The sequence below is a fragment of the Papilio machaon genome, chromosome 4 (genome assembly GCF_912999745.1).
Source record: "Papilio machaon chromosome 4, ilPapMach1.1, whole genome shotgun sequence".
In the NCBI taxonomy this organism is placed as follows: Eukaryota; Metazoa; Arthropoda; class Insecta; order Lepidoptera; family Papilionidae; genus Papilio; species Papilio machaon.
In genome coordinates this window covers 1,219,263-1,247,152 of record NC_059989.1, presented here as the reverse complement: position 1 = coordinate 1,247,152, position 27,890 = coordinate 1,219,263, and the positions used below count along the sequence as shown (strand labels likewise).

General features: G+C 32.4%; 5 protein-coding genes and 1 non-coding gene across 9 annotated transcripts; 1 reads left to right on the top strand and 5 right to left on the bottom strand.

Moving 5' to 3' along the window:
• Window positions 1-1,284: 1,284 nt before the first annotated feature.
• LOC106718423 (superoxide dismutase [Cu-Zn]-like) lies at window positions 1,285-9,223 on the bottom strand. Of its 4 annotated transcripts, none has more exons than XM_014512497.2 (4): window positions 9,206-9,223; window positions 2,276-2,344; window positions 1,913-2,125; window positions 1,285-1,641 (listed from the first exon to the last, which is right to left on the bottom strand). In XM_014512497.2, the coding sequence occupies exons 2-4, from the start codon at window positions 2,330-2,332 to the stop codon at window positions 1,387-1,389; spliced, it is 525 nt and encodes a 174-aa protein (XP_014367983.1). In that variant the 5' UTR covers window positions 2,333-2,344; window positions 9,206-9,223; the 3' UTR covers window positions 1,285-1,386. The 4 variants fall into 4 exon arrangements, with proteins under 4 accessions (XP_014367983.1, XP_014367981.1, XP_014367982.2 ...); XM_014512495.2 differs by lacking the exon at window positions 9,206-9,223 and adding an exon at window positions 9,100-9,183; XM_014512496.2 differs by lacking the exon at window positions 9,206-9,223 and adding an exon at window positions 4,165-4,249.
• Window positions 9,224-9,840: 617 nt separating this feature from the next.
• On the bottom strand, window positions 9,841-9,959 carry LOC123720958. The gene has a single exon (XR_006756117.1). It is a non-coding gene; the product is annotated as a 5S ribosomal RNA (ribosomal RNA).
• Window positions 9,960-10,229: 270 nt separating this feature from the next.
• Window positions 10,230-11,421, bottom strand: LOC106718424. Its single transcript, XM_045686731.1, has 2 exons — window positions 11,111-11,421; window positions 10,230-10,663 (listed from the first exon to the last, which is right to left on the bottom strand). The coding sequence occupies exons 1-2, from the start codon at window positions 11,295-11,297 to the stop codon at window positions 10,482-10,484; spliced, it is 369 nt and encodes a 122-aa protein (XP_045542687.1). The 5' UTR covers window positions 11,298-11,421; the 3' UTR covers window positions 10,230-10,481.
• A 569-nt stretch (window positions 11,422-11,990) lies between these two features.
• Window positions 11,991-17,866, top strand: LOC106718422 (superoxide dismutase [Cu-Zn]). Its single transcript, XM_014512494.2, has 3 exons — window positions 11,991-12,312; window positions 16,859-17,086; window positions 17,396-17,866. Exons 1-3 carry the CDS (start codon window positions 12,136-12,138, stop codon window positions 17,651-17,653), a joined length of 663 nt encoding a protein of 220 aa, XP_014367980.2. The 5' UTR covers window positions 11,991-12,135; the 3' UTR covers window positions 17,654-17,866.
• Window positions 17,867-18,475: 609 nt separating this feature from the next.
• Window positions 18,476-22,966, bottom strand: LOC123723632 (acyl-CoA-binding protein homolog). The gene is made up of 4 exons (XM_045686929.1): window positions 22,892-22,966; window positions 22,697-22,738; window positions 22,236-22,353; window positions 18,476-18,753 (listed from the first exon to the last, which is right to left on the bottom strand). The coding sequence occupies exons 2-4, from the start codon at window positions 22,709-22,711 to the stop codon at window positions 18,614-18,616; spliced, it is 273 nt and encodes a 90-aa protein (XP_045542885.1). The 5' UTR covers window positions 22,712-22,738; window positions 22,892-22,966; the 3' UTR covers window positions 18,476-18,613.
• Window positions 22,967-23,775: 809 nt separating this feature from the next.
• LOC106718401 (putative acyl-CoA-binding protein) lies at window positions 23,776-26,727 on the bottom strand. Its single transcript, XM_014512473.2, has 4 exons — window positions 26,613-26,727; window positions 25,300-25,333; window positions 24,555-24,669; window positions 23,776-24,042 (listed from the first exon to the last, which is right to left on the bottom strand). Exons 2-4 carry the CDS (start codon window positions 25,312-25,314, stop codon window positions 23,915-23,917), a joined length of 258 nt encoding a protein of 85 aa, XP_014367959.2. The 5' UTR covers window positions 25,315-25,333; window positions 26,613-26,727; the 3' UTR covers window positions 23,776-23,914.
• Between the last annotated feature and the right edge of the window lie 1,163 nt (window positions 26,728-27,890).

Sequence of the window (27,890 nt, the reverse complement as noted above, 5' to 3'; positions counted from 1 at the left end):
TAAGAGAATCTATAGCCTAATAGAATCTGTAGCCTGTACGTATATCTCGTTTGTTATTAATATTATTAACATCACGTACTTTACCTTTATCAAGATATGAAGATATGATAAGAGATTTTTGGATGAACGATTTTGACAGTCATAGTAATGTCAATGTCAAAAGATAAAAAAGGTAAGGATGAGGAAGATAGGTAACAAGTAAGTTGTTTTCGTAAGCGTATTATTTTATTTAGTTCAGACTTAATAAGTCACTTCAGTCGCTCCGAATTGGTAATTGCATAAATCTATGAATAACACTGAATACTGAATAAAGGTTTCGGATAGATTTTTAATCTGTGTAAGTGTATTTGTTCATCTGCATCTTAATCTAATTTGAGAAATCATCTGCACTGCTCACTGCAGATATCACGCAGTATTGTGAAACGTTTTCGTTGCTTACCCTTTTCCCACCGCCTCACCTTGAAGCGTGAATGCATTAATTTCGGTTTCAACTGACTACGTACTTGTATAAAATTATATTTTCATCCCTTTCATTTAGAAATATCAGAGATAGCAATATGTGTGTAACAAATATCAATGTATTGGTATTTCACAGTTAAAAGCAACATGTGCCAGTATACCACAATTAACAACTTACATACATCACAAAACTTTTAAAGATGCCCTTTTTGAATAAAATAAAATATAACTGTGATATCCGAGGAAAAATCTTTAACATCTAACTGTGATTAATTTAATTTTTGACTAATGTTGGATTAACTCCAAAACTACTTAACCAATACATCGATCAGGTAATGATCTTGGTCTAGGCTATATTAGATGTTTATATTCTATCTATATATCCGTAGTTATATTACTTATGTATAATTATATGTAGCCTAGCATACTGAGATATTGCCTTTACGAAATAACAAAGTAAACTTGTTCCTATGTAGGTCAACGTAGATCTTGATTTACACTAAGTTGGTTATGACTTCTATGTATGTAGTTTCTATAGGATGCAGCTGATTTATAAGATTTTTTTTAGCAGGAAAAGGATATTTTAGGATGAATGGTATTAAATGTTCATATCGCTATAAAGATTAATAAAAATAAACTATTTAAGAGAAGAAGGTCATAAGATATGATTATGTTTATTAAAGGATACACCTTTAGCATCCATTAAAATAAAAAAATTACGTGGAACTCCTTTTGAAGGATTTATCTTAGAAGACGTTAAAATGAATCGCTTGTAGTTTTTTTTATAAAATGTTTACAGAATTATTACATTACATTTAACACTAAAAGAATTTAAACACAGATAAGTATTCATTGGTCTTTTTATAATCTACGAGGATTAGTATTACTTAAATCTGTGTCCATATTCACAAAAGTACAGTATACTGCCTACAGGATACCGATGACACCGCAAGCCACTCGTCCTCCAGCGTTCCCGGTCTTCCTGGAGTCCGGATGATCACTCCTGCCGAAATCATCTGCCTTTTCGTGAAGAACCACAGCCCGGCCCACGATGGAATACTCTCCGGTTAAACAGATCACGCTGTCTACGTAATCTAACACGCTCACACGATTCTCGTCGAAGACCACGTTACCCAAGTCACCGACGTGACGGTTCTCGTCGTTGGGGTGACCGTGGTCTTTCTAGAAAGTGATATTTAAAAATATACAATAATTACAAGTTTAAGGAAATGGGTACTTTTGTAGTGACAGAAAAATATATTACTGAATCCTTACTTTCTTATCAATCTTTGAATTGAAATATAATTCATTAGCTAATTAATCTGAATGACTAAGTCACATCGCAGTGTTCTCAGATTGAACGTATCAGTCCAATCTTAGAAAACTAAATAGAGCTCATTGTAATTTCTGAACACCCTGTATACATATAGCAAAAACAAATAAAATCACTAACATGAAGAGGGTTGTAGTGAGAGCCAGTAGTACCGCATCCGCCAGAGATGTCCCCCTTCTCGTGGACATGGAAGCCATAGTGTCCTGGTGCCAGGCCAACTATAACACCCTGAACGTGGACCTTGCCGTCAGCTAGTTGAGTAAAGGTCACATTACCTTGGACCTCGTCACCACTTGGCTGCGTTAGCTTTGCTATCGCTTTGTATTGTTGTGGCTGGAATTCGAATGTAATGAAATTTTAAAAAGTAATTCACGATTATTTTATCTGACTATCGAAAAGAAGAGGTAAGGAGAGGTCCTTTACCACTGGTCGATTGTAATTTTTGAAAATACATGCTATTTAAAAAAATATATTTATACGTACATGTTCATGGTGAGCGGACACGATCGCCGCAGAAGCAAGTATAAACATTAACAGCATTTTGTTAGAGTTCTGCAACAATAAACAAAATATTCCCTGACTTAATTATAATTTAATAATCTAGATGGATACTTCAAGGAAATAATTTTATTACAAAACATCAAATAAAACAATTTATTTGATTGAACATTGTTTTACTTGTTTGAAATAATTAATTTGATGTCACTTCGAGGCATTTCTATTGCTTCAGTTATCTTAAAATGTAACTAAGACCATTAGGACTTCTTGATAACAAGGTCGTGATGCAAAAGTAATCAGAACAATTCTATAGAATCTTCAATTATTAAACTGATTAACCAGCAATCAATATTTAAAGAAATAAAAACGAGCAAAACTTTGTGTTTATCTTAATTGTTATTAATTGTGGCATAATAACATTATCGTGCTTTCGTTTTGAAAATAAAAAAAAACATAACATCAATAAAATTACGTCATAGATTGTAAACATTTTTTTCTATCACCAGCTTAATCGGTTTGTTATTGAACAAAAATGGCTGTTGTCTTAGGGATCCTCAAGTATTTAACTTTATGTAGAGTGGGATAGAGTATTCAAGTAACTAAGTAATAATGATTGGCTAAGGCTAAGTCAAATATGTTTATAGTGAACATTTTGCATGAATATGCTGCATACACTTAATTACATGCAGGTGTTCATAGATGTCGCTCTTACGTGGACTCCAGGTATGCATAAGTTTGCGTGTCCAAGATATATAATAGTTTTATTTGTTTGTTTAATTTTTTACTTTAGCTCCTTTTGTTGAAAGCTAATTTTAACACAAGTTAAGATGCAATACAGCTACACATAATTTAAGGCCGTACTTAAGTTTGTTTAACGTTTATCTAAGGTCTCCCTTAGTATTATTTTCTTATACTAAATAATTCTGAACGTGTCAGTAAAAGTTAAATTTGTCTGGATTCGTTAATGTATGGATTTTTTTTAATAAAGAAACCCTCGTGGCCCAAGATGGCCCTCGATTAAATATACTAAGTTACCTCGTTTAGTTTGTTACTCTAAAGTACCTTGACGGTGCAGTTTACATAAAATAAATGTTCGTTATTTAATTTCATTGTCCATTAAAATTTACTAATAAGCTAATTGACCTTTACCCACAAATTAGTAAGAAAGAAGCTCTTATACATACATTAAAGTATTTCACAACCACATATAATTGATATTTTTATACATTTTCTAAAAAGCTCGATTACTAAACCTGATGAAGTTAGGAATGTTTAGCTCCCTTTTAAAAAAAAATGCTTTTTTTGTCTTTACAACTTATGTTTTGTTAATATGTATGTATAAAAAATGTTTATTATCACTTTAAAAGTCCCTTTGGATATAAATATTTTTAGTTTAAATAATTTTTTTTTTAAATTAAGAAATGAATAAAGACTTTGATAGTAAAAAACTAAATATAACTGTTATTTTTTGTTAATTTTTTTTTATATTATCATAACATTTAATTAAATCAACCGTTTGGTAAAACTGTGTTCTAATGTTCATTTTAATTATGTAAATACATCGATTAGGAATAAAAACTTTTTGTATGTTGAAATTTTAAGTAAAATAAAAACTGTTCAGTTTTTGTCATCGGAATGAGATTAATTAACTTAATTTATTAAACACTAGAATTACTATTTAACAGTTTTAACTTATAGTATATTTTTAAACAAGTAGATTAATTTAACCTACAAAATAAAAGTTAATTTAAACAAACAACAACAATAAGATTAGTACAAACGAAAACAATAAATGACCTTTGATTTATCTTACTTTCCTCGCCACTGTTTTTTAAAATAAAAAAGCGATAAAAATATCAAAATACACGACTCACCGCAGCGATGTCTGATCGCAAAATAAAACTAATGGACATAAAATGCTATGTACTATTCAATTGCACCATCCAACATCTGCTGAACCATGTAGTTATTCCATCTTTCCCCGCATCAACCTCATCTTAGTACATAAAAGGGAGGAGGGATGGGTCTTATTATATTGGACCAGTTAGACCGGTTTCTTTGCAGCAATCAAACTTTACCTATGATAATATACGAGGGCTAGTTATGTCGCATTGCTACTTTGTAAATTCATATATGAAAGAACGCTCGGACTAGTTTCGTCGACGTCAAAGGTATGGAAAATTTCGTTTATTTTGTACGAACGATGCACCCGATCTTGTTAGCGACATATTTTTAAAAGTTGTGCAATGGTTTATGCTTTGTCTTTCAGAATTTACTTTAAGGAAAAACATATTACTTATTATAAATCGTTACCCTAATGTCATTTCGCTATAATATTTATTACTTGCGGATAATGCCCCATTGCAAACTTATCTATGCATTTCAATACTAGCATTTATAATTCACGATTGCTACCTTAACAAACATAAGTTTTAGAAAGTAATTGCTATATTTTTATCTCATTATTTTTAGTTATTGTCGTCCAAGATTCTTTACAGTTTGTTATAATGTTCTGTTTTATAGCTAAAGACGTATTAAAGAAGTCTTTTAAATATTTATTACGGCTATGTATCTAGGTATTAATATTCAAGTGTTCTCAAATTATTCGTTCCTGATAACTAGTTGCCTATTTTATTTGCTCATGTCGTTATTTGTAGCAAATAAATTTCTATTTAGCGATTATTAACAGCGGAAGAAATATATTATGTTACAATTCGTGTTGGTTTGTAAAGTGTTTATCAATATTTCTACCGAGTAATATGTATGTAACTATGGGAATATTTTGAACAGTAAAATCTGCCTTCTAATATTTTCCTCTTACAGAATGTGCAAACGAAATTTAACTATTCTTAAATGGCAGGCGCTATTAAATTTACGATATTTTTGGTAATAGGTAACCGCACTAACATAGGTGGGCACAGTTAATCAAAAAGTTAACTTCGTTAATCGTTAATTCGTTAAATAAAAATTTAACTTCGTTAATCGTTAAAGCGTTTAATTTACGAAAATTTAACGCAAGTTAAAGTTAACAGTTAAAGTTAATTTTTGTTTATATTACGAGTATAAGGCGCAAGCGGGAAATGGCCATACGAATAATCTCTGAATCGTATGGACCGATTTTGTCGAGACTTTCAATAGAACTTAGGCTATTTTTTACTGCGCTTACGAAATCTCGGGCGATCGCTAATCCTATCTATAGTTTAGTTATATAATATACTAAAATTATATAACGAAGCGATGTACTAATGCCTGTACCATAATAATGACATAGCATGCACTAGTTACACACACTTATATACTACACTGACAATGATGGACAATTGACTTTTTCAGTCAATTTTTTTATCGACAATCCGATGTCACGGAATTAGAGAGCTAACTAAATTTAGACAACACAAATTTTCTATTAAACAGTTAAGACGTGATAATATTAAAAAAAAACAATCAAAACTTTTGTGCAGTATTTACATTTATCTGTTACTATTTGCTCCCGGATATTCATTTGCTCATACTCCAACAACTGAACATTTAATTTTATGTATAATTTGGTAATTTTTATTTTTTATTTTAGCTAAGGACCCACGAACAGACTTATCATTTTTTAAGTACTTTTTATTTATTAATATAGATTTATTAATAACACTTCTAACATCAGAGGAAACTTATTATAACATTGATAAATAAACTATATAACCAATCCAATGATACATCTCAACGCATCAAACTATACAACTGAGATGACTTCGATAACTTCTATCATCTAATGATCTATCGTCCGATCTATTGTTATATGTTAAATCAAGTTAAATTACTCTCAGTGTATAGAGCATAAGTTACACGACATAACGAAAACAACCGATCGCGGGTGATGTCTTCTCTCTTTCTTATCACCTATAAAATCGTTATAGTTAATTAGTAAGAATATGTTTTGAATTATTTTCAACGACATTCGATTAATTTTAAAATAAACTTTCGATATACGTAAAAAAATCGATGTCTTTTTGTAAAGGTCACTTGTGGCGACATTTCATATATTAAATTTAGTACCTATTATTTCACAGTTTAACATTATTTCACTACCATAATTATTTTATTTTTTTCCTCATTCTTTCTCGTTTTGTCGTATACTTTTTTTTGTAAACAAACAAATTATCTTCGCTATTGTCTTTGCGCAGCGCACGTGCATCCCCGACCGTTAGAAGGGTTGGGGCCATAAATCCATCGAGTTCGTTATCGTATTCTCTGTGCGGCTGTCCATTTGATCCTTTGTTCATATTTTTAAAATGTAAAATTATTTTTCGTTGACTATGAAGAAGCCCCAAAAAAACAAACGACGGTAATAAACACCTAAATCCCTTTTGTTTTTGAGGAACGTTTATTGCGTGCACATTTCGTCTTTCGAATTTTTAAATTTATTTTTCATTGTTTGTTTCTTATCTACGCAATGACAAAAAAATCCTATTTGTACGCTTTTTCAAATGAACCATAAACTATTTTTTTAAATATTTTTTGTTGTCTTTAAACTCCAAAATTAAAATAAACATTTTGTCTGCAACAAAGTTTAGTTGTATTTTAGGTACGACGTTGAAGAGTGATGCACTGTCGATTATTTTGATTGCTATTCAACGCAGAGTTTATCTTTTTTAATAGATTTTGCGTCTCACGTATAACAATTATTGTATTAAGAGTAAAGTGTTTTCGAACCTTATGTTGATTTTATAACAAAGTCTTGTTCTAAAAAAAGTGATGTTAAATAAATGAAAACCAGTTTTAATGTGAATAAAATGTAACAAAAACTTTTCGAGACATTTGTGTAAATATGAAATAATTAATAAACTTTGAAGGTGTGTAGCGCCTAAACTTCGCAATATTTGATAGAGGTAAGTTTGTTTAAATCGTCACTATTTTCTAACAAGGATTCTGTGGTACTCTTTTGATCACGTCTATCCCGGCCGCTCGGTGTATTGTATAACATGCATCACACTCGCTCGTTCTCGTTCCCTCTCGTTCTCGTTCACCATTCGACTCGCCGACGGTCGCCGAACATAGCCGAACTTACGAATGTAGCCTGATGCATAATTTAAATAAAATGACAACACGTCAATAAGTGTCTATTGTAACAATTAACGGACTAAATTAACGGAAGTAGAATTTAACGGAAGTTAACAAGAGCGTTAACACTTTTTGAATTTAACTTAAAAGTTAATCCGTTAAAGAAAATGTTAACTTCGTTAATTAACGATTAACGGATTAACGAGTTAATGCCCACCTTTGCGCACTAATATATACAGCATAGCATCAAAACAACTGTATTGAATTTTTACTAAAGAGGCATTCACTCTTTAGTAAAAATTCACTGTTTTAATTTAAATATAGACCGATTCATTAATCATTTATCCTTATACGACATTGTGAATGTTGATTTAGATCTTTATTAATAGAATATTATGAAATCGCGCAATAATATTAATTAATATACCGTATAGCCTTATACCACATACCGTTTAGCCGTAGAGCGTCGGTGGATTAGGGGTTAAGCACTTGACTTGCAACCTGCAGGTCCTGAGTTCGAATCCCGACATGTACCGATGTGTTTTTCGATTTTTGATTTACATATGTACATTTATCTGACGTTCTTACGGTGAAGGAAAACATCGTGATGCAACCTGCACATATCTGAGAAGGAATTCAAAGATATGTGAGAAAGTCAACCAGCATTTGGCTGTAGTTGAGTATGGCCTAGTCACCCCTAACTTGGGGTAGGCTCCGAGCGCCTCAGTGGCCTGATAATGATGATAGCCTTATTGCTTACTATATCAATATACTCGTAGTTACTTACATTTAACATGTGCTAACATTCTGAGATGCTGGTACACCTTGATCTAATTCTACAAAGTTCAATATCAATGTCCTTAGGCGGTGTACAATTGCCTCATTGCAATTGCTTCAATACTTTAATAACAGTATACAAAGTATAAAAGGCCGTAGCAAACCAAAATTGAGTTTGAAGAATCTTTGAAAGGTGCCTTACTTGACCTTACTATAAGTAGGCCCATGACGACCTAGAACTGCTTACTAACATTGGAAATAATTTTTGATGCAGTTGGGCATACAAACCAAAGGAATTATATTTTAAAAAAAAATTATAAAATATCCAATTAATTCACAGTGAGAATCAAACTTAGGAGTAATGCTGGTAATGCACTATTATAAATTACAAAAGTATTCTAAATTATGTTATGGTGCACTGTGGTTATCTTACTAATATTATAAATACGAATGTTTCTATGAATGTTTGCTTGAAGGTATCTCTAGAACGGCTTCATGGATCTCACTGAAATTTGACATAAATGTAGAACATAGCATGGAAGAAAACATAAGCTACTAATTAGGATTGTTTTTAATTCCGCTCGGACGGAATCGCGGGCGATAGCTCGTTCTATATAAAGGGCTACTATACGACTTGTAAGGTACTTATTATTCATAAGACGTATTCATCATACTCATGTTCACTTTAACCGGCATTTGACAAGGCTATTGTTTGAACTGGTCAGACTATTATACTTACAATGGTTCGTAACACAATCTTCTCACTTCATATAACATCAACTGTATTCTGTTTAACGTCTACAAAGTTTAATATTTAACTAGCGGTTGTCAGAGACTTCGTTGCAAAAAATGATTCGTTGAAACATGAACTTAGCTTAGTATGTTTAACACGTAGCAAGAAATTAATTCATATTTTATTTTAAAAGTTCACTGAAAACATTAAAGTAAGTTTTAATTTAAATTGTACTAAAAAAACTTACCAATATTCTGGCTTAATAACAACTAACACTTTTGTCACAATATTTAAAAAAAACAAACGACTGGCACCGCGACAAGACATACATTGACTAAACTTAAATAACGTACCTATGCACCTTGAAACAGATACAGTGAGATAGTGGAGATGTTGATAATTCAGTAGCTGTTAACTTCTCATCGTAAGTTTCCACTGCCGAAACACTTGAGCAAAACATATTGCTATCACTTTCATACTGTTTGAAATAAACGAAGATAATAAATAGGGGTTTCTGTTGTATAAATATCGCATTTAATAGAAACAGACTTCATTAGTTTTAGTTTTTTAGTTTAGTAAAAATTCGAAAAAATTGACATCTACGTGGCATAGAAGTTGACTCAGCACCTGTTATGTTAAGGGTCATGGATTCTATTTCAGCAACAAAGGACAAAAACTATTTTATGAGTTATTCAATTTTTGTCTGTTTGTTTCCAACTTTGTTTTCAACTCTGTATGTTAAATGCTTGATAAGTCGTCTTTTGAATTTAAAAAAGAAGTGTTTTGCAAAATAACGTTAAAGCGCCATCTTCTGCCAGCTTCAACAACTAAATAAAAGCATTAAATTAGTTTTATTGAAATCTCACTTAGTATTTACAGATGTCTCATATTTACAAAATGACTTTGAAGTGAAAATTGTATGATTTTTGTAAAAATATGTAATAAATGAATTTGAATTTGAAGTTAAAATAATAACAAAGTAACAAAAAGCCAACATCACGCGGTGTTCCCAGGCGGTCACCCATCCAAGTACTGACCGCGCCCGACGTTGCTTAACTTCGGTGATCGGACGAGAACCGGTGTATTCAACGTGGTATGGACGTTGGCAACAGCAATGTTTAATATAATCGTCCTATTCAAATAGTTTATCCATTAAAATTTGATAAAAAAAAATATATTAATGTCTTTTAAATGCACTCATTTACACAGTTAAGTTACTGGCTATATGGTATTTTATTTCCAGTATATACTGAAATTCTTTCAACTTAATTAAAACATATGTGAAGGTCAAATCACACGAACGAATCATTGAAATAACGACTTTATTGAATATCAACATACAAAAGAACTACATAACTATAAAATAAACGTCTGCTATTAAAATAAGTAAAAAAACTATCTTATTCCCATTTCAGCGCCTGCCACCACTTATACCTGTAGTGTCTGTTAATCAACTTTGAATTATTGCAGATTTTTTCGTATAGGAGTGATAATACATTTTGAATCATTTTTCAAGTAAACAAAATAAGTATTTATTTACAAAAAACACGTACTAAAATTAAGAAATGTACGTTTATATAACATTTAAATATTAATCTTACAAAGTATTGTATCGCTGGTGGCGCTTGATCAGCCGGGGTCCTGGGTGCGGTGCTCCGCGGGCAGCGGGAATGGCGGCACGGGTGCGGGCTCGCCTTGAAGCTGCGACAACGCGCACCGCACCGCCGATAGCGTCTCCGGCGTTGCCTTCCTGCTGCGTGGTGCATTCGGCCGGTGCTGGCGAGAAAGCCGCTCCGTGGTGCCTGTCGCTTCTATAAGAATACATAAAGCTTGGAGAGACTTACATCAGTAGAAGGCAGGCACATATTGCATAGTTCCGAACCGTTCTAACGTCCGAATGGCACTATGTTATCTTTTTGATTACATAGTATGTTATATTTGTTATATATAAATGAAAATATGAGTTCGATCCAGAGAAACGCTTTTGCTGGGTAAAAATTCAGACATAGGTACATACAAGCACATCGGCTACCAGTGATCTTATCATATATTACTTTCGACTCAGAAAAGATAAATGGGTACTAAGGAAACGCTCTTATTGTATTATTTTAAGTTTAATCAACACTAAGGGTCTGTTAAGTAACCATTATATACCAAAGTGTCTACTTAATGGTTACTTTGCTTATAGTTTACCTGCACCTTACGATGTTATTGACTTTTAGCTATTTTGATACTTAAAGGTTCAATATATTTCTTACGATTGACTCTGGGGCGTTCCCTCTCCGTCATGGTGTCGAGCTGCTTGCAGCAGGTGCAGAAGTAGCAGGGCACGCCGGGTATTCCGCAACACAGCGCTCCCCACAGCCATTTGTTGAGCGTGCTGCCGATCCTCGACCAGGTGTTAGGCCCGTCATCCTGGTAGTTGTAGATGAAATCCCGGTTCATCGCCCACTGGTTACTCCATTGCTTATTTTTACGAGTTTTTGTTGATGTCGAAATGTATTTGAAGCTATTTGAAGTCTGCGAGTGTCGTGATGTGTGACAGGTAATGTCAAAAAGTCAAATTGTGGCTTCAATGATTTTTTTAAATCTATAGTCCGGAAGTCCGACTAGTCATTGGTTTCTGAGACAAAAATATATAAAACTTATTATGTTTGTTTTGTCAAAGATAATGAGAGGGATGACGATATATTTTATACAGGGATTTTGCTCTCGGAAACCAACGCTACATTGATTTATCGATCATCCATTTTAGTTTTTAGTCGAGTTACCCGTTGCGTTAATGGCACTAGAATGAATTTTGTAATCCACAAAATATTGTGTCGCGTGCCATTGGTTCACCATCGCTACCCAATTATATCTACCCCAACTTATCAAACCTTGGCTAAGTTATTTTTCACATTTCTAATTTACACTTAGGTTGAAAATAAATTAAACACGCAATATAAAAAACAATAAAACACAAGTTTAAAAATATTTAATTTCGACTTCCTACGGATTACACAATGCCGTGTCCATTCACGCATCTCAATTACGAAGCCTTGGTTCCTCACGAAGATCGAGTGATGACAAACCGACGTACGAACATTTTACGCGTCCATTACACGAATAAAAACAGCACTTCGAGCTCTTTGCTGTGTATCAAAATCATTGACAGCCCGCCATTTGCGTAGACGACACGCGCTGTCAAAATTCACTTGTAGCTTTTTTTTTTATTTCTGAACAAAAGTTGTTCGCTGTTCTGCCTTGTAATATCACCAGTAATTATTTAAGAAAATTCAACATGACTCTTCGCCTGCACATATTTCTTATCCAAATCTTGTGCCTTGTAGCAGTTTTAAATGCAAAAACCATCCATGGAATACCCGGCTACGGCAGAAATCTCGTAGTAAAATCATTGCCAGCTATTGAAGACTTGCAAAGTAATGTGTATGAAGTTTTCATGGAACCATTTTTATATGTAAGTTTTTAGTTTTTTTTTATTTAACTATATCCCCAACAAAAGAAAAAAAATCCTAACAAGAAAGTAGCGATATATTTGAACATATTTACGCAAACAACTTTGTAAATTACGTAAGTTCCATAAAATATTACCATTTGTGCTCGTAAAATAGCATTAGAAATTAAACAATTTTTTGTGATAAACCAGAAAGTGCACTTAGGTACTAACCTAGACATGTTATGAACACTTGTACATAATAAATATTTTTACTAAGAAAATGACTAGCAATTCCATGCACTAACCACTTAAATTAAACAGGAATCACGCTTGTGAAACGAGCAAAATAACCCAAAAAAAATATTATTATAACGATTTATTATTATTTATTTTGTCTGTAGAATGAATCTCAATTCCCCTCCCATTTTTCTATTCCCGCCAAAATGAAACGCATTTAACGTTTAGTCCGTATATTAATTGGCAAAGTACGACACATCCGATTAAGAGTGTTACATTTTAGAAGAGAAGTGACTATTTTAAAACTAAATCTTAAAACTAAACTCAAGTTAAATAGACATAGGTTTTAGAGACTAGTTGTCGCCCAAAACTACATACGCGCGGAGTTGAAAAAAAAACGAAATTAGTGGCCTATCTGTTCTTCCAGACTATGTTCCACATCTATGACAAATTTCAGCGAGATCTGTTTAGCAGTTCTGGAGATACCTTCTAACAAACATCCATCTAAACATTCGCATTTATAATACAACATAAATATAATTCTTTTCGTCGGATGGATCTCGTTGATCATTTGACGCTTAGTAACCAACTTTTTACTTATCGTCTACAACAAAAACATTTGTAATACTTTCTCTAATAAATTCAATTTTATCAACTTTCGATATGACAATTGAATACATAAAAAAGGAAACTTAAAATCGTTTGTTACAGACATAATGCGAACGTATGTTTTGTGATTCATATGAAAGCAATAAGATAAATATTGTAACATCATTTGTTAAAACTTTTTGCTTCACTAAGTGATAGGTTTTTGAACTTCTTAGAACGTGTCCATTCTCAATGTTACTCTATTATTTTTTGTACATACCAGGTCTCTGAACTGATATACTTCGCTACCTCTTTTGTGAATACAAAAATGAACAATCGAATTTACGAAGACAACTACTCCATTTCGATAATAATAAATATAGTAACAGTGATAAATAAAATCGACCAAAGTAGACATTCGTCCCACATTAAAGTTTCAACAAAAAATTGTGTCACATCCCCAATTTAGTTATTTATTTGTTAGTGACACTTTGTAAGTTTCAAAATGTTATTTGAAACTAGCTGTCACCCGCGACTCCGTCCGCGCGGAATTAAAAAAACACATTGCAAGCCTAAGTGTTCTTCCAGACTATGTTCTACATCTCTGCCAAATTACGTCAAGATCCATTGAGCCGTTCCGGAGATACCTTCTAACAAACATCCATCCATCTATCCATCTAAACTTTCCCATTTATAATATTAGTAATACATCTTTATGAGTATTAATAAGTGCGGTGATCTAATGATGATCAATTCTAAGTAACCAAACGAATGTAATTTCTGTTTATGTTTGCCATTCCGCTACGTATTTCAAGTCCATAATCGTATGAACATATTAATAGTTATTTAAAAAAAATAATTTCATCGCAATGGACAAAATATACAAAGATTTTTGTCGGTTAATTTCACGCAATATCAAATATCAAGGTTACGAGTACACCTGTTAAATATTCAATATGTTCAGTTAAAAAACGAAAATGTATTTTAAAAATACAACCTCAATTTACTTTATCTTTGATTTATCTTTCTTTAGAATCCTTCTGCGTGCATAAAAGATTCATAATTTACACTGACCCACTTTATATTAATCTATTATAGAAAAAAACACTTGCATATGTATACTGATTAATGTTTGGCTATGAATTAAAGTAGGTTAGTAAAAGAGTCTGAGTCTATACGACTACAATAACATATTTTTTTTGTAGCAAAAGGTGGTAAAATCATTCAATTCAATCACTTGCTTTGCCTACCTTTGAACGACACAGGAGGGGACGCTAAAAAAGAGAATATTTTCCCTATCAATACGTCTCACTCATGTCTTAATTTATCGGTTTGTAACTAACCATGGTTTTCAATTGTTACACCCATTCAAAAATAATATTGTTTAAACAGGTGACTTGTGATTTTACCGAGGACATCTTCAAAATAATGTTTTTAATGTGTGTTATTTCTAACAATAGATTTAATTTGCACTTACAATAAACTATTGTTTGCTGAAAACAGATTGTCATTATCAGATATAATCGTAGCGCCTGTTAATTTTATGTGAGCAATGAAGTAGAAGTATCCGAATTTATAATTGCTCTAATGAAATGTAGGATTTATGCTTTCTTATAAAATAATCAATTTTAAAGTTATTTGCCGATTAAATTGTTTTTTTATTGTAAAGTAAAAGAAAACGTAAAGTTATTGTATTCCTTTAATTAGGCACTTTGCAAAGAGATCCGTAATTTTTGTTGATGGCACACAAGATAATAAAATAAGTAAAACAGAATTCATATTTACGAACGTGACTTTAATTTTTCCAACAAATGCCACATTTGCATGCCGCATGAGATTTTAAGTAAATAAAATAAATAAGGAGGATTTCGTATTAACCAACTTCTTTGTGATAGTCAAAAAAACGAATCTTCGAACGTTACATTAAATTAATTGAGTTAACACGTTCAATGCCGCCCACTAACCTGGCTAGTGCCAACTAAACAAGTGAAATGCTTGCGGCATACGAGGAGACATGGTAAAAATCGTAGTGCCATAGAACGTGTTAGAACCCTTGAACATTTCGTGACTAAACACACACGTAATTAAGAGTAGGAAGTGATCTTCCTAACAACTCACGAAATACATCGTTTATGGTCAATGACAACAGGAACCATAGTCTGTATATGGTCGTGACATAGCAGCATGCTTCAACTGTTAAAATAAACGCCGTTGTGATATAATTACTATAATGTTACGGTTAATAAAAAAATCCATTGCAAAACGCGCCAATTTTCAAATTAAGTATTTTCTTGGACTATTTGGTTAATGCTAGTTAATAACACTCAGTCGACTAATTATGGATACAAATGACACTTCAAAATATGTATGTCGTAAGCGTCTGCAGAATAACGTACCGTGTAATACCTTAAGTATAGGTTATTGAAAAAAAAAATTACAACGATTAATGATTCCATCCGAATTAAAATTCGATGTATAAATGAAATACGATTCAACAAAGTCAAGGTTGTTAACGATGCGCGGCTTAGTCAAGATCTAAAACTAAGAAACTAACTAAAAAAAAGAAACTAAAACTAATGAAGAAACTGACTAACGAACAGTTTGTCAGTTTCTTTAAAAACTATGACTATATATTTCTGTATGAACATTTTGTTAGTGCGGACGCACGGTTTTGTAAACCAATCCGGATTAGCATTTTATAGCCTATCTTAATCTTGAAGTCATTGTCCGACATATGTCATCGAGGACAAATATAATAGATACAGATTAACTGCTTAATTCTATAATAGGATTTCAACATTTATGATATTTGAAATCATTATGACGGTTTTTTCTAGCGTAAACTATGTTTTCGGTTTTAGAAAACCATTTCTGTCACTAGCTCAGTGTACCAACAATTGAAAGACTTGTTCTACAATTTTTTCTTCATTTTATGGCTAAATAATTAATAAATGGAAGTTAACGTTATTTCCTTGAAAAAAAAAGATAATTAAATAATTCATATCTCAGACTCGTGCGTAGATAACATTTTAATTATAAATATACGCATACTTATACTAAATTTGTAATTGTATTAAAAAAACAGCAAATATTTATAATCATGGTAATAACTCTAACCTTTTCTACGGCAAGGATCATAAAACTTGTTCTATTATTCAAAATAATAAAAAACTATATTTTTTTATTTATTGCTAGCCAGTAATCGCATTGGTTAGGTACAGACTATGAAACGCTAGATGGCGTTCAAATGCGACGTTGGAAAAAGTTTCTATATGCATTTGAAATCTCGAAATAATTAACACTTACACACAGGAAGGCGTGTACTATGCAATCTTTATGATTCTTAGTCACAATTGTGTAGTACCAACACAATAAAAATAATTGCAATGTACTTCTTCCGTTAGCATGCATTGTAATCTGCGTTTTTAAACGTGCCAAGGACATAGCTCGTTTAGTCCTATGTATAATTATAAGATGTAATCATTAATTGCCACATAAAACCACCATAATTGGAAACCTATCTCTAGCATCTCAATAGCTTCTGCTAAATTAAATAAATTAAAATAACCTCAGAAATCGTTAATTAGTCACTAAGAGAGACACTCAGTTTAGATTTAGTATGATAAATCTTCGCTAAAGAAGTATTCAAGCGTATTTATTACTTTCGTGTGGCATCATCTCTTAAAGAAAGATTTTAAATTCAACTTTTTCGCGCCGTATTACATGTATTTATTATTTCCAGGGACCTAGAGCAGCTCCTGGTTTACAAGCTGTAGTATATCTGCAAGACGACGTGGAGTCTGGCGTTAGTGGCGAGCTGGTCTTCACGCAGGTGGCGCCCAACGGCCCTGTTTCAATACAGGGCAACATCACCGGATTGTCTGCCGGCCTGCACGGTGTACACGTGCACCAGAGTGGAGATATTGATGCAGATTGCAAGAAAATCGGACCACATTACATCGCTTACTATGTAAGTATAGAAAGATATGAGAATTGGTACGTCGGGAACAAGATAGTGATCTTCTGCTCGACGCGCCTGGTATTAATATTTTATATACCTTCAACTTTGCTTGTATGCGTCTTCTATTTCCACAATATAAAAAGACAACTACGAGGCGCAGTCAGCAAGTGGAAATAGACTATTAAGTACCCCTTGTCTGTTATTGTATTTGGGTAGATAAAATAAGCTAAACTCATAACTAAATAATCAATATTATCCTAACAGCATTGTACAATCTATTATAAAGTAGATATCAAGCAAAATATGTGATCGTTCCAGGGTCGTCACGGCGGTCCAAGGGACCCAATCCGTCACGTGGGCGACCTGGGAAACGTTAAAGCTGAAGAGGGAGAGACATTACACGTAAAGATCATCGATGAACTGATTTCTCTGGCCGGTCCGCGGTCCATTGTCGGTAGATCGTTAGCTATAACCAAGGGAGAGGACGACTACGGCAGGGCAGGGACTGAAGAGAGCGCTTTAACTGGTACTTCAGGACCTGTAATTGCATGCGGTGTTATTGGTTACTTACATTAGTAATGTTTATGTATTTTTTTATACTTACACTCATAGGGTTTAAGTCTCATTTTACAGTAGTTTTTAAACATAAAAAATCAGCAAACAAAAATTGTGAACTAAGTTGTACATCCACTTTTTCCCTATACGTTTTAAATATTGTAGAGTAGACCAATATCAATAGAACTTTGTATAATAATTATATTGTAAGGAACTAGTGTTTTATTAAGGTTTTTTTTAAAGTTGCCCAACGTACCACCTGAATGCACCGAAATAGCAAAGATGAGGTGACTACCCGTAAAACGCGAAAGCACAGAAAGAAGATATTTCCCCTTCCTATGCGTCCTCTCCTCGAAATCCATTACCCTTCCCATCCTTTCCTTTCCAAGCCAAACACGGAATGACTTTCACATCTCGTCTGTCTTCTGAATAGTCGTGGTATTTCACCTGTATGTTCGGAATATATTTGGTAATTTCTTTTCTTTGACAACTTCTCAAATACGTAAAGACGTTTATTTTGTTGAATTCTCGAATATTGAAATGGTTACAAAATGCAAAAAATAAAACATTAAGGCAATAGCTTTACAACTTTTTTATTTTCATGCAGTTTAAGAAAATAACAAAATATAACCAGCATAATAAAAATATAACAGCACCGCTGTAGACAGTCGAAAACTGTACCCTTAATATAATGTGATGTCTTACACCTGTTATCTAAACCTAAGCCGAGAAATAAATATTTATGAGACGGACGGCATCTCGAAAATATCAAAATTTGATTTTAAATTCATTAAAAAAATATAATAAACATGATTGATACTATTTAAGACGAAATATTTTTTCTTTTGTATTTAATTAGGAAGACACGATATTTGACAAAAAAAATCTTAGAAAAAGTAGACTTGTGCACAATCCGCTCATATTTTCCAAAATTTGCTAATGGCCAAATGTTATATTGGCCATGTTAACCAATGTTGGCCATTACTGGAGACCAATGGAAGCAATCAGACTTTCGACTTTCGCGATGTAGGCCTTTTGCGCGTCCTCCTTTGACATACCGTTCTTTTTGCTCCACGCGTCGAATTTGGCTTTGCCCTTCAAGTCGAACATACCGGGTCTGTCTGTAAAAAGACAAAAATAATATTTTATTAGTTTGTTTACCATTCAAAAATGACATTAGGATTTGCTTGCAAAAATGTTTACACCATCTTTTTTCAATCGGACTGGTTTTTTTTTAATAATTAATTTAGACAAACATCACTTGAACATAGATTTCATTAGTTAATCTAATATATAAAATTCTCGTGTCACAGTTTTCGTCACCGTACTCCTCCGAAACGGCTTGACCGATTCTCATGAAATTTTGTCAGCATATTGAGTAGGTCTGAGAATCGGCCAACATCTATTTTTCATTTTTTTTTACCTGCTCGCGGACAGAGTCACGGGCGACAGCTAGTCTTATAAATATAAAAATGAATTGCTGTTCGTTAGTCTCACTAAAACTCGAGAACGGCTGAACGGATTTATCTTATCTTAGTCTTGAAATGTTCGTGGAGGTTTAGGGAAGGTTTAAAAGGCGAGAAAAAATTCATACCGCTATTAAGTTTTTTTTCCCTGCGCGCGGACGGAGTCGCGAGCGACAGCTAGTAATTTATAAAATAAGGAAACGTTCAAGAGACATGTTGAAGGGCAGAGTATAAAATAAAAACAATTTTAAAGCAATTTTCCTACATTACTAAGTGGTATCATGATAGTATTAAAACAAGATAAATCGTAATTATTAAGCGAGTCACAAATAAGACACGAGTTGCGAATGACGTTTGAAGGACAAAAAATATACAATGATAACTTCTTTTTGTTCAGTCTTTAGAAGCAGACATTTTCGTGGAAAAAACGACGATGTTTGTTCGAAGAGAATGTAGATTTTTGTTACCTCAATTTACTACAACATTTATTTAACATAAGAAAAAAAAAACCTAAAAGATTTTTTGCTTTGTGACGTGTATAAAAAATATTTAGTAGATGAAATATTATTGATAATAATAAAATGTACAATGTATGGATATAGAAGTCGGTAAAGTGCCTCATTCAATCAGACATTGTCTTATATATATTTATATAAATGCTAAATATAAATAGACGTATTATTACTTAACGTTCAACCGTCTTGTTACTTTGACCCCTAAGTTATAACCTCGCGTAAGTTGATTTAAATAAATATTTTCAAATTCGTATTTACAGACAGTCACTAGTTAAATACATAATAAATATTCCTTTAAAATTAGTAAATACATTAACTTTTTTAACTTCCTTGTTATCTTTAGAATAAGTTGAGAAAAAAATTGGCAAATATGGTCCTTCGAGTCTTTTTGAAATAAAATCATGGCTAGTTCATGTTGATGACTAGATCCGAAATCATATTATCCTAGAATTCCATAACATACTTAAAAAAACCAATAGTGGACCTGCTGACCCCATAAATAATAATGTGCGTGATTAAATCAATAATTAACGCTGTAATAATAGTACCATTGTAAGTTATTCATGTGAACAAGTGAAAACATTGATGTAAGTATATTCAATTGTTTTGGGGCCTTGATAAGTACAAAGTGCGCTTGAGTAATGCATTTTAAATACAATCCAACATCAAGTGACAAGTATGAAAGATAATATCGTCATCTATAAATATAAAAGAAAGTCGTGTTAGTTACACTATTTATAACTCAAGAGAGGCTGAATCGATTTGACTGAAAATTGGTGGGCAGGTAGCTTAGAACCAGGAAACGGACATAGGATAATTTTTACCCCATTTTCTATTTTTTATTCCGCGCGGACGGAGTCGCGGGCAAAAGCTAGTCTATATATATAAAAGAAAGTCGTGTTAGTTACACTATTTATAACTCAAGAACGGCTGAGTCGATTTGACTGAAAATTGGTGGGCAGATAGCTTAGAACCAGGAATAGGACATAGGATAATTTTTACCCCGTTTTTTTTTTTTTATTCCGCGCGGACGGAGTCGCGGGTAAAAGCTAGTAATGTCTATTTATCAAATTTTTCAACAATAATCATTATTAAAATGTATGACATATATTCATTATATGACACTAGTTTTTGCCCTGAAATAAAAATGAGTAAAAATTCTTGTGGTACTTGAGACTATGTTCTACATCTGTGCCAAATTCCAATAAGATGTGTTGAACCCTTATGTAGTTAGGGAGTAACATATTCCATGAGAATCATACACATTTCTGGGATCATAAGTGTGTTTGTATATCAATAAAAAATTATAAATATATATAATAGTAAAATTTTAATATTATTTATGTCATCAAATATAATTCTTAACTCTATGGCTAATGTTTTCAATGAACTAGTTTCCTAATTTATTTTTCCCTTAGATGATATCTTCACTAAAAACAGGAAAATATCTGATGAAAAATAATGGAATAACAATAACTCTACATCAATAGCTTACAAAAGGAAGAATTATGGTAATTTCAGAACATACACAAGAATTACCTAACCTTGTTGTTGAGAAAGACTATATTTCTTGTGTTTATAATGAAATACAAATACATTAGTATGTATACAATATGTATACATATATACATATGTATATATACAAATACAGTAGTAGGTATTTTATGATAGGAATATTATCCAGACCATTTAATATTTAGCACATGGTAATAAAATACTATGCAAGATGGACCAATGATCTGGTCAAGGTTGCAGGAGTATCCTGGATGCGGGTTGCACAGGACCGATCATCGTGGCGATCTTTGGGGAAGGCCTATGCCCAGCAGTGGGCGTTACGAGGCTGAATGGATGGATGGATGAAATAAAATATTAGTATTATTAAAATACTAGTATTATCTTTTAACTAAATTTAATTAGATATTGTATTGTCTGTCTGGAAAAACACATATGCTACTTATTACGATTTTTTTTATTCAGACGGATTCACGGGCGACAGCTAGTCATATATAATAAACATTGGGTAACAAGTCATCTGACATTGGGACCACTGTATTATGTTAATTATGTTATACTAGCTTTACTTCCATCATTCCATCCATACATCTATACATTCGCATTTATAATATTAGTAAGATGGAAAAAGGTCTTCACTATTTTTATAATTTTAAACGCTTTACAGAATATAATTTGTATGTTTATCTGGACCTATATTTACTAAGTTAAAGTACTAAAATGACTTTATTTTTCTAATAAAAAAAATTCCAATATATTTATTTAAAAAGGAATAAAAAAAAACAACTTTAATGGTGTACTCAAACAAACTGTAATCCACTTTCAACTGAATATTTACATTTGTGAAAGTGTGTTAATGGCTACATGAGACATAAAATATTCAAATGTACCTACACTTCACCATTTTAACAGTTGTAGTAATGTTCAGGTAACTACCAGGTCAGGCACAAAGAAAAAAAAATACAACTAACTCATGCTTTAGTTAGTTTTAACTATAAATCTTTTTATTAAATTGCAACATAGTGTAGGTGTGCACAGTTTGAACATTGTCATTGGTTTGCTTTTAAATTAATTGTTTTATACTTTTTTTAAATTTAATTGTGCACTTACTTGCAGGGTCAGCATCTCCTGTTGTTGCTTGTTTGAACAGGGCATACAATTCTAGCAAATCCCCATCGCTGGGCAGTGATTTTAGGTTCCTTACATTAGCTGCCGCTTGGTCAAATTGCTGAAATTTAATATATTTATATAAAAGAATTTTTACATACAGAATTATATTGACTATTTTATTCAGGAATAATCAAAGATAATTTATAACATTCATGTTAATACAAACTGTCAATATTTCAATTTGTTAAAAAGAAACTCTTGGATAAAAATAGTTCCGTTCCAATAAACAAACTTTCTTCAGAGCATTTACATTTTAATGAGTGTCATTGACTCTTAATTCACAATGTTTTCAGTTAATTTGTGAAAATTTGCACTAAATTCAATGACAACTTGAGGGTAAATTAGGCAAATAACTCAAAGGTCATTAACATTTATTTATTTGGTAATTAAAAAAAACTTACCTCTTGCAGTGACATGACGTGTGTTTAATTGATCGAATTAACCTAAAACAAAAACACTTTGTAATGATTACAAGCTTATTATTTTATAATTTTATAAAATCGAATATTTACCGCTAATGATGCAAAAGCAATAACAACTAAGGTTATATCAATATCACAGTATTTTTAAATATTAAGAACACGTCACTAACTTACAAGAATGGAAACAGGAACGTCTTCTTTAGACCGGCTCTGGTGAATGACTAAATAAATCGTGCGATGCGCGAATGCGAAGGAAACTCGGCAAGGTGCCTTGGATTTGTAAACTACCAACTGACGTGGAATATTATACGCATACGAATGACGACATTGTACATTATCCTGAACCTTGAGCTTATTTGAAAATATTTAAAAACAATCCTAATCATAACGACTAAATTTAGATTTCTGTGACAGAAATCCCCGTTAAGTCATATTAGCTAACTCTGTTTTATCAAAGCTAATGACAGGGATGACGATATGTTTTACACAGAGATTTTGGTGTCAGAAACCAATGGTAGATATAACCCTCATTTACATAATTTTCTTTTTAATATTTAAACACCACGTAAAGCTAAAATACTGAATCACAAATTTTTAAAATCATATTTAAATTTTATCGACTTTACAAAACCTACACTCGTAAAGCGGGTAGCCGTTTTTATTAGCATTACAGTGAACTTATCTTTTCAGTGCGAAATTTTTTTTCCAACACACTTTTTGTCTTTCAAAAGACAGAGATAATAATGTTTTGTATACATGCTGCGTTGAAACTCATGTATGAGTACTAAATTGCACCTTCTTGCATCAAACTCTTATATTCGTTACTATTGGAAACATTTGAAGGAAAGGGTGGAAAGAAGGGAAGAATCCTAGCCATGCTACTTATAACTTACTTGTATTTTAGAACTTAAATTTTCCACCATGACTTAGTGCTCAAAATAATCTCAAGTTACAACTTGAAATAAGGCTCGAAGAGCTATCGTTCTTTCGGAGTACACTTTAGCAATTTTTTTCTCACAATTAGGTAAGCAGTAAATAAATAAATTTAAACCAATCAATTGATTTGAGAATTTTATTTACCAAAATACATTCTTCGCAGTATAATTTTCACAACGTAAAACCAAGAGAAATAGAATATTTGAGTATGTATGTTAATATTAATATATTACGTAACAACTAATCTTATGAAAAAACAATTTATGCGTATTTAGAATGTAACTTTTCAGCCATTTCGATGTATTGTTTCTTGGCGTCGTCTTTAGAGATTCCCTTACGGCCAGTCCACGCGTTCCATTTCGCCTTTTCTACGATGCCGCTGGGTTCAGCTGGAAAAAAATAAATTGATTAACTTAAATATTCACAAAAATAGTCCATCGATTTACGAGTTACATTCATTAGCTAATGTATCAATAATATATACATTTATTTTTTGAAAACAAGTGCATAACTGATAATTGTTCATCTACACCTATTAATAAAGAACATGTTCTATAAGAAAGGAAATATTTTTATCTCAGTCAATTGGTGAATCCATCTCATCTTCATTTTAGGCGCGGCGTTCACCCGTCGTCAAGGCGTCGACGCCGCGGCGAGGTGGTAACGCAAATAACAAAATGTGGAGAAAGCGAACCGGAACCGAACCAAACCCTATTTTAATATAAAACTGGCAAAAATTTGGATTGTTCTAACGAAAAATTTAACAGCTACGCTTACACCTTGAAGGCAAATTTAACGTGTAGCAAAGAATTGGTTCCATTTTCGCCTTGGTTTTTTTGTGCGGTTTTTCAAGAGGCACAGCAGTGTGCTTTACTAAAGGAATCTGCAACAATAAACTTACAGATGTTGACATCTCCGAACATTGCCTGCTTGTAGAGCGAGTACAAAGCAAGGTTCTCATTGTCGCTCGGCTTCGTCTTCCAGTTCCTCACGCTGTCTGACACTTTCTTGAATTGCTGCAAAAAAAAAATAATCTATCAAGTACTCAATATTTAAATGGGTTTTATTTACAATTGAGCGGAGCTATCCTAATAATTTTGGTTGATGCCTTAAAGAATAACCAATTAAACGGATCCAAATTTTTCATAATGTTAAATTGATTGAAATAATCAGTGATAATTTAACCTTCAAAAGAACAGTTAAATAAAAAAATGCTTTTAGGTATCACCAAACCAAATGTAATTTTATAATCTTTGTATGTTTTTTATCAGAAACAAACAAAGGATAAAGCCAACGGCCTTGATGTAAACTTGAAATTATCTCATTGATTGTGTAAATGTTTATATTGATTATAAATCAACTTAATATAGGAGTATTGCTGAATTCTAGATGCAGGTATATCTTGGTATTTTTTTAACAAAATGAACCTGCTGTTTGGAAAACAACCCAAATTGCCATGTATCTTTACGACCAACTTTTATAATCTAAAGTTCTGCATTGCGGTTCTACATTCGAATGTACGCGTGGAAAATTACTTAAAAACCGTTTTAAACCGGGTCCCACATGAATTCTGGGTCAATAAACCGCAATGCAGAACTTTAGATACGGTTTTATCGTATGAGAAAACTCGGTCCAAGAATACTAACCTCGTCGAGAGACATTGTTGCTATTTAATTAAATCTGTAACAAAATTTAACATTTATTAGTGAACTGTCGTAAGTATAGTATCAATTTTCACTGCTGAAATACATGTTACATTTTCTACTGAGATGTTTAATGTAACATGTTACATACTTATATCGATGGTTCCTACGTATAAGGAGCAAATTAACAAATTAATTATTTTTACTTTTTTATGTTAAAAGCTTCCGTCTTAGTCAAGTTAACATGCACTAAACACAAACACACATTTACAGGTGTAAACGTGTTTTTTGCTGAAGTGAAAGGGCTTATGCTGCATCTTTTCCTACATGGTTAAGACTTTGAGAGCCTCTCCTGTAAATTTGTCAATTTGCACATTGGCCCTTATTCGTAGAAGCTATCGATATGTTGAATTGTGAATGTAGAATATAGATTTGGGTCTCAGAAACCGACGGTAATTCGTCTATAATTTCTTTAATGGGCTGTGTCCGATATTCCACTGGTATTAAGATATCAGTTTATGCTGATTAGCAGCAAAAATACAGTAGTATTTAGGGAGTTGACACGTGTCACCATGCGTTGTTCCCAAACTTGGTTAACATTTGTACCAATATCTTGTTTGAATTTAAATTAAAATTAACCATGAATCGTACATTAAAAGTATTCAATACATTGAAAACATTAGAGCTAATATTCTTGTTATTCATTAAACGAAGATTTACTAGCTATTACACCTCTGTAGAAAAAAAAATTAGAAGAATTGTCATGACGTAAAATAGAGGGATGATCAATGACAAAGGTCAATAACCGTTTGACAGCGGATACCATTGATTCGCATAATGTTTCCGCCGACAATTTGCTTCCGCATTGTTTATAAATCATAAACAGATTAGATTGCATTTAGTCTCACGCTTATTGCAGACTGAGAAAGCAAAGAGAATTTTAAAACGAATAACGAAATATACGAATTATTATTTTAACCATGTGATATAATAGTAATAAATAGATTTAAAAACTTAGAACCTACAGTCAACACACTGACACACAAGGTTTTGAGTCCCCGCGTCAATCTAGTTAGCATAATAAGCAATCCGTATATTTATTATAATTGTTTTTATTATACCTATATTATAAGAATTTTAATTATATAAAAAAAAAATTATACACTTTATCATAATATTAATAATTAAAATTAGAACATTTTGAAAGACAGAATTAATTTTCCGTAAGCTTTTATATATTTTTTTTAATAATTTTTTTCTAAGGAAATATCTAGTAAGGATGGAATAGTACTACAACTTAATAACGAGGTACTCACCTGGGGGTAGGTCAGAAGTGAAATCAACAAACAAACTGAGTTCTTTCGACGTCGGTGTCTGGTTAAATTTTCGCGGTACGATATTTATCAATGCCCGTGGATTACGATAGGGTTGCCGCTGCGATAAATAACCGATAACTCTACTGTCATTATAATGAGTGTAATCGGTAAGTTATAAACCTTAAAATTATATCAAAATGCAATGATTAATTACTTGATTGCAGGTGGTAGTATGATAACAGACAGTATATTTCACTGACCAATATAATTTTTTAATAATATTAATCTACCAAATTTTCCTTAAAGAAAAATTTTCGTTTTAAAATTATTTAAGCCCAAAATAAAGGCCTTTCTTTGATATTTGTGATTATTATTGTATCAAATTTAGTTTAGTTTAGTTATTATTGTGGGAATCAAAGACGCCAAGTTGTTAGGGGTATTTAATGGAGTTTGTCGAGACAGGATTATCGTATTATACCTTGATTTTAAGCATATCTCTCTCGTACATCTACAAGTTATCTGGTACAATTACGTTTGGATACCATTGTACCTAATTTAGGTATTACCCTACACTATTAGTAGTTATTAGTATTTGCACTTGTTATATCCTAATCAGTCTCTAATCAAAGACGTGTAAGCTTTTTGTATAATATTAATTTCAACTTCAACAACGTATACAAGTATATCATCCGTACCACTCATAAACCATATCAGAAACCGATTGGAAATTCTCCAAAAGGTACTGTCCCCCTTGGCATATGCCAATAGCAGTTCCATATTATTACATACTTGAATATAAGCTTATCTAAAAGGCTTGCCACGAAGCTATTAAAAAACAGTGCAGGACAAAGTAGGTGCAACAAGAAACTGCTACGGAATGTTTTAGGGTTGGAACACAGGCCTCTGATGACTGGCAACATCACATGCACGGCTTTATCTGTACTGTCAAGACATAAAAATTAAGGTTCAAGCGTGGATAGGTACAGGAGGTGCTCAACTTATCATAGGTGATATAGACTTACTAACATCTGTATTTCATACTCCAAAATTTTTATGGAGTGATCTTCCAATCTCTATCTTGCTGTGGTAACCACGCGGTGTCCTCCGTTGTCGATGTGCGAACTCCCGCGGTATTGTTGCGGTATTGCTGCGACGTCGACTGAGCTGCTGCTAGGTCTGTTCTATTTGTAGTTACAATTAGTTTTTCTCTAGTATTAAAATTATAGTAGATTAAATATAAAATGTTTTTTACTTTTAAAATTATTTATTACACAGTTT